Source organism: Coregonus lavaretus (genome assembly GCF_964263955.1).
Source record: "Coregonus lavaretus genome assembly, chromosome: 20".
Classification (NCBI taxonomy): domain Eukaryota; kingdom Metazoa; phylum Chordata; class Actinopteri; order Salmoniformes; family Salmonidae; genus Coregonus; species Coregonus lavaretus.
Genome location: NC_140007.1, coordinates 47,215,728 through 47,223,393, shown reverse-complemented (window position 1 = coordinate 47,223,393; position 7,666 = coordinate 47,215,728). Strand labels below are relative to the sequence as shown.

Sequence of the window (7,666 nt, the reverse complement as noted above, 5' to 3'; positions counted from 1 at the left end):
ACACACACACACCTACTCACACACACTCACACACTGACACTCACACTCACACACACACTCACACACACACACACACACACAAACACTCACACACACATTCACACTCACACACACACACGCACGCGCACGAACACAAAGTTATACCGCTGAGTTAAAAACCTAAAGAGTTTAATGGCAGCTTATTCCCTAGTCTGAACAAAGAGTGGATGTTGTCAGCCTCAACGTCCAGCTGTGTTAATTCCAGCACATGCAAAGGAAATAGTGCTTTTTTTTTAGGTAGAAGACGTGTCATGTCTATAACATACACCAAGCCTGATGGCTCTAAGAATAATGACATCTGCTGGTTTGGTCACAGTAACTAAAAGCCTAAACCTGTCATTTGATTGCAGGTGGAAAGCTGAAGAAGTATCTGGGGTAACAGTAACTGGACAGTCGTAGTATTCTATAGTAAACTGTAGTAAACTGTAGTAAACTGTACAGTCGTAGTATTCTATAGTAAACTGTAGTAAACTGTACAGTCGTAGTATTCTATAGTAAACTGTAGTAAACTGTAGTAAACTGTAGTAAACTGTACAGTCGTAGTATTCTATAGTAAACTGTAGTAAACTGCAGTAAACTGTAGTAAACTGTACAGTCGTAGTATTCTATAGTAAACTGTAGTAAACTGTAGTAAACTGTAGTAAACTGTACAGTCGTAGTATTCTATAGTAAACTGTAGTAAACTGTACAGTCGTGGTCAAAAGTTTTTGTCTTCACAAAGTTCGTTGCTTCAGTGTTTTGAGAATTTTTTTTTGTCAGATGTTACTATGGTATACTGTAGTATAATTACAAGCATTCCATTCCATTCCATAAGTGTCAAAGGATTTTTTTTATTGACAATTACATTGAGTTTATGCAAAGAGTCAATATTTGCAGTGTTGACCCTTCTTTTTCAAGACCTCTGCAATCCGCCCTGGCATGCTGTCAATTAACTTCTGGGCCACATCCTGACTGATGGCAGCCCATTCTTGCATAATCAATGCTTGGAGTTTGTCAGAATTTGTGGGTTTCTGTTTGTCCACTGTCTCTTGAGGATTGACCACAAGTTCTCAATGGGATTAAGGTCTGGGGAGTTTCCTGGCCATGGACCCAAAATGTTGATGTTTTGTTCCCCGAGCCGCTTAGTTATCACTTTTGCCTTATGGCAAGGTGCTCCATCATGCTGGAAAAGGCATTGGTCGTCACCAAACTGTTCTTGGATGGTTGGGAGAAGTTGCTCTCAGAGGATGTGTTGGTACCATTCTTTATTCATGGCTGTGTTCTTAGGCAAAATTGTGAGTGAGCCCACTCCCTTGGCTGAGAAGCAACCCCACACATGAATAGTCTCAGGATGCTTTACTGTTAGCATGACACAGGACTGATGGTAGCGCTCACCTTGTCTTCTCCGGACAAGCTTTTTTCCGGATGTTCCAAACAATTGGAAAGGGGATTCATCAGAGAAAATGACTTTACCCCAGTCCTCAGCAGTCCAATCCCTGTACCTTTTGCAGAATATCAGTATGTCACTGATGATTTTCCTAGAGAGAAGTGGCTTCCTCGCTGCCCTTCTTGACACCAGGCCATCCTCCAAAAGTCTTCACCTCACTGTGCGTGCAGATGCACTCACACCTGCCTGCTGCCATTCCTGAGCAAGCTCTGCACTGGTGGTGCCCCGATCCTGCAGCTGAATCAACTTTAGGAGACGGTCCTGGCGCTTGCTGGACTTTATTGGGCGCCCTGAAGCCTTCTTCACAACAATTGAACCTCTCTCCTTGAAGTTCTTGATGATCGGAAAAATTGTTGATTTAGGTGCAATCTTACTAACAGCAATATCCGTGCCTGTGAAGCCCTTTTTGTGCAAAGCAATGATGACGGCACGTGTTTCCTTGCAGGTAACCATGGTCAACAGAGGAAGAACAATGATTTCAAGCACCACCCTCCTTTTAAAGCTTCCAGTCTGTTAGTCTAACTCAATCAGCATGGCAGAGTGATCACTGACATGATGTCAGCTGGTCCTTTTGTGGCAGGGCTGAAATGCAGTGGAAATGTTTTTGGGAGATTAAGTTCATTTTCATGGCAAATAGGGACTTTTGCAATTAATTGCAATTCATCTGATCACTCTTCATAACATTCTGGAGTATATGCAAATTGCCATCATAAAAACTGAGGCAGCAGACTTTGTGAAGATTAATATTTGTGTCATTCTCAAAACGTTTGACCACGACTGTCCTTCTAGCTCACAGGAAGGCAGTAGAAGTGCACTTAGCCATCCGCTAAACGTGTATGGAACTACTAAATACCATTACAACTGGATGTCATGGTGCAGCTCAGGAATTTAAAAATATTGATTGGGGACCTTCTTATTGAGGAATGTAGTGTTCCCATCATAGACCACTGCGGTGTTCCAATAATAGATCACTATAGTGTTCCCATAATAGACCACTGTAGAGTTTCCATCATTGACCACTATAATGTTCCCATCATAGACCACTGTAAAGTTCCCACTGAATTGTTCCCATCATAGACCACCGTAATACTCCCATCATAGACCGCTGTAATGTTCCCATGATAAACTACTGTAGTGTTCCCATCATAGACTACTGTAATGTTCCCATCATAGACTAATGTAGTGTTCCCATCATAAGTACCTGTAGTGTTCCCATCATAGACCACTGAAATGTTCCCATCATAGACCAAATAGAAAAATGTAATGGTCCCATCATAGACCACTGTAAAGTTCCCATAATAGACCACCATAATATTCCCATCATAAACCACTGTCGTGTTACCATCAAAGACCACTGTAATGTTCCCATCATAGACCACTGAAATGTTCCCATCATAGACCACTGTAGTGTTACCATCAAATTCCCACTGTAGTGTTCCCATTATAGACCATTGTAGTTTCCCCATCATATACCACTGTAATGTTCCCATCATAGATTATTGTAGTGTTCCCATCATAGACCACTGTAGTGTTCCCATCAAATTCCCACTGTAGTGTTCCCATCATAGACCACTGTATTGTTCCCATCATAGACCACTGTATTGTTCCCATCATATACCACTGTATTGTTCCCATCATAGACCACTGTATTGTTCCCATCATATACCACTGTATTGTTCCCATCATAGACCACTGTAATGCTCCCATCATAGACCACTGTATTGTTCCCATCATAGACCACTGTATTGTCCCATCATAGACCACTGTAATGTTCCCATCATAGACCACTGTATTGTTCCCATCATAGACCACTGTATTGTTCCCATCATAGACCACTGTATTGTTCCCATCATAGACCACTGTAATGTTCCCATCATAGACCACTGTATTGTTCCCATCATAGACCACTGTATTGTTCCCATCATAGACCACTGTATTGTTCCCATCATAGACCACTGTATTGTTCCCATCATAGACCACTGTATTGTTCCCATCATATACCACTGTATTGTTCCCATCATAGACCACTGTAATGCTCCCATCATAGACCACTGTATTGTTCCCATCATAGACCACTGTAATGTTCCCATCATAGACCACTGTATTGTTCCCATCATAGATTACTGTATTGTTCCCATCATAGACCACTGTATTGTTCCCATCATAGACCACTGTAATGTTCCCATCATAGACCACTGTATTGTTCCCATCATAGACCACTGTATTGTTCCCATCATATACCACTGTATTGTTCCCATCATAGACCACTGTAATGCTCCCATCATATACCACTGTATTGTTCCCATCATAGACCACTGTAATGTTCCCATCATAGACCACTGTATTGTTCCCATCATAGATTACTGTATTGTTCCCATCATAGACCACTGTATTGTTCCCATCATAGACCACTGTAATGTTCCCATCATAGACCACTGTATTGTTCCCATCATAGACCACTGTATTGTTCCCATCATAGACCACTGTATTGTTCCCATCATAGACCACTGTATTGTTCCCATCATAGACCACTGTATTGTTCCCATCATAGACCACTGTAATGTTCCCTTCATAGACCACTGTATTGTTCCCATCATAGACCACTGTAATGTTCCCTTCATAGACCACTGTAATGTTCCCTTCATAGACCACTGTATTGTTCCCATCATAGACCACTGTATTGTTCCCATCATAGACCACTGTATTGTTCCCATCATAGACCACTGTAATGTTCCCTTCATAGACCACTGTATTGTTCCCATCATAGACCACTGTATTGTTCCCATCATAGACCACTGTATTGTTCCCATCATAGACCACTGTAATGTTCCCTTCATAGACCACTGTAATGTTCCCATCATAGACCACTGTATTGTTCCCATCATAGACCACTGTATTGTTCCCATCATAGACCACTGTATTGTTCCCATCATAGACCACTGTAATGTTCCCTTCATAGACCATTGAAGTCCACTGTAGCTCAGTTGGTAGAGCATGGCGCTTGCAACGCCAGGGTTGTGGGTTCGTTTCCCACTGGGGGCCAGTATGAAAATGTCTGCACTCACTAACTGTAAGTCGCTCTAGATAAGAGCGTCTGCTAAATGACTAAAATTTAAATGTAGTGTTCCCGTCATTGACCAATGTAATGTTCCCATCATAGACCGCTGCACGTAGTATTCCCACTGTAATGTTCCCACTGTAATGTTCCCACTGTAACAACACAAAGCCTTACATCAAGGTAACATCATATCGTTTTCATACACTTATATGTCTAGGAGCAACAACCTGTTGGATATCCATCCCTACAGGAGAGAAAGATAGCCACACATAGCAGCCATGTACCACACAGCAATATGACCAACAGTTTATCTTTACAATAAATACAGACAGGGACTATGTGGAGTAATATGGTTATTTATCCCTATACCAACACTTCAGGCTACCAACAGCAAGCTGAGTGCCTCACGCCTTTAGTGGCTGAATGGAACGGTGCACTGTGCTGTGCTGTGGACTGACGTCACCCATCCGCTTCCTCCAATCCAACTAGTTGGGACGTGGACAGCTCCAGCTCGCGCAGCTCCTGCTCACCATCAAACAGAAGGCAGAGGGGGAAAGGAGCGAGCCTCCACTAGCACGGTAAGCTCCTAAATGAGCTTTTCTTTTTTTAAACATAAAAATTCACCGTTACTTTTGATTGTGTATAAGAATAATGGCACGACCATGATTGCGCATGAAATATAAAAATGTTCATATTATTATTGTTGAATATGTATTTCTGCACTCTCAGTACTTCATCCATTTAAAATAACATTTATAACTGTGGTCCTATTGCAGGTTATAATTCAAATAAGAGTGAGTCTATTTATGCAGGTGAATGTTATGGCGTTCCAATCCATTATGATGCAGGGTTAAATTATGATAGGCTATAAAAGTGTTTTGAATACATTATTAACGGCAGAACACGTTTGTTATTATGTACTGCTTTTAATTTGTATTCATTATTTCTGTTCTCCATAGATTTCGTGATGCGCAACGCGTGCGTAAAACCAGACAGACCCGACCTACACACCAGCCAAAATGGCACTTCACGACTGCCTGTTTTACCTCTGAACAAACATGCATGCTGAACGACGTGCTTTCCTTTATACTGACGTGATATAATACCTTAAGAAGACGTAGAAGATGGAGAATATATCTATCCAGAACACCGGCAGCGGAGCTCCGGTTGTGTGTAACGAATCCATGGACTACTATTATCTGAGCGCGACTAACCGGACAGATTTGAACTGCACGCCCCAATCAGAGTTATACTTTTATGCTGACCTCTACGTGGTCCTGCCGGTGATATATTCGGTAATATGCGCCGTGGGGTTAACGGGGAACACGGCCGTTATCTACGTCATCCTCAAAGCGCCCAAAATGAAAACCGTGACCAATATGTTTATCCTAAACTTGGCGATAGCCGACGACCTGTTTACCCTGGTCCTACCGATCAACATAGCAGAGCACCTGCTTCACTACTGGCCCTTTGGAGAGGTGCTGTGTAAGATCATCCTGAGCATAGATCACTACAACATCTTCTCCAGTATCTATTTTCTAACGGTCATGAGTGTGGACCGTTATCTGGTCGTCCTGGCGACGGTGCGTTCCAAGCGTATGCCCTACCGCACCTACCGCGCGGCGAAGATAGTGAGCCTTTGCGTCTGGATCCTCGTGATTCTCATCGTCATGCCGTTCACGGTGTTCGCCGGGGTGTACATCAGTCCCGACGACTCGGACAGGAAGAGCTGCGTCCTCAGCTTCCCGAGCCCGGAGAGTCTGTGGTTCAAGGCGAGCCGGATATACACCCTGATCCTCGGCTTCGCCATCCCCGTGTCGACCATATGCATTCTCTACACCATGATGCTGTACAAACTACGGAACATGCGCCTCAACTCCAACGCCAAGGCTCTGGACAAGGCTAAAAAGAAAGTGACTATTATGGTGTTTATAGTCCTAGCGGTGTGTCTGTTCTGTTGGACCCCGTTTCACCTCAGCACCATAGTGGCTCTCACCACCGACCTGAGGACCACTCCGCTGCTCATCGGGTTATCCTACTTCATCACCAGCCTCAGCTACGCCAACTCTTGTCTGAATCCTTTTCTTTACGCCTTCCTGGATGACAGCTTCAGGAAAGCGTTCAAGAAGATGCTAGAATGTAGACCGGCGGGAATGTAGTAGCCTACAGTAACCTAGGGCCTAGTGGATAAAGGTAAAAAAAAAAAACAGTATGTTAATATTGATATCAATCAAAACAAAGTATGATTAAATTATTTATTTCTGCTTGAATCTGCGTTAGGGGGCTGCTGCATTGTTGCTATGGTATGACTTAAATATTTAACATGGAATATATCATATGGAACAAATCATTTAGATTGTGGCACGCCTGCCCTACTCATGAATTGGGGTGGGGGTTATTATGAAGTTTCTTCTCCTTAAGTCACTTTATTTTTCATGGACATATATCTCCCTCTTCTGTCCTAAGAGGGCAGGTAGCCTACACTGTAATGAAGATAAGGGACTTCAAAATAAGGGCCTTAAAATAGAAGGGGGAAGTCCTCTACAGTGACCACACACCGACTCAAGACAGTGATGTAGCCTCTAAACTTTGCTGTAAATACTTGTTCTTCAAAGGTCTATGTCATTGTCAACTATAGTCAGTGGTGTCAAATGATGCATAGTCACAATGTATCCAGGCTAATCTAAATGAACTAAATATGATACGTCATTGTACATTTCCTCAGTCTGTCTACGTTCTGGAGAATATGTGTCATGTCAACACACATTATGACTTGAATTGTGAAGCTTGGTAATGTGTTGTTATGGAGAATAAGGATAACAACACATTACCAAGCTTAAGTTAACAACACATTACCAAGCTTAAGTTAACAACACATTACCAAGCTTAAGTTAACAACACATTACCAAGCTTAAGTTAGCAACACATTACCAAGCTTAAGTTAACAACACATTACCAAGCTTAAGTTAGCAACACATTACCAAGCTCAAGTTCAAGTCATCATTTGTGTTGACACGACACATTTTGAAAATGACCTTTAGCTTTTTCCGATGCCAAGAGAATCCACCTGACACCTGATCATAGCTAGCACTTCTACACTGTATCATACATACAGAAATACATCGATTTTTTTTTTTTTACAT

At 42.3% G+C, this 7,666-nt stretch overlaps 1 protein-coding gene across 1 annotated transcript; it reads left to right on the top strand.

Moving 5' to 3' along the window:
* Positions 1 to 5,647: 5,647 nt before the first annotated feature.
* On the top strand, positions 5,648 to 6,682 carry LOC311147826 (neuropeptides B/W receptor type 2-like; the record flags this gene model as incomplete). The annotated part of the gene is made up of 1 exon (XM_084184618.1): positions 5,648 to 6,682. One exon carries the CDS (start codon positions 5,648 to 5,650, stop codon positions 6,680 to 6,682), a length of 1,035 nt encoding a protein of 344 aa, XP_084040744.1.
* Positions 6,683 to 7,666: the final 984 nt, after the last annotated feature.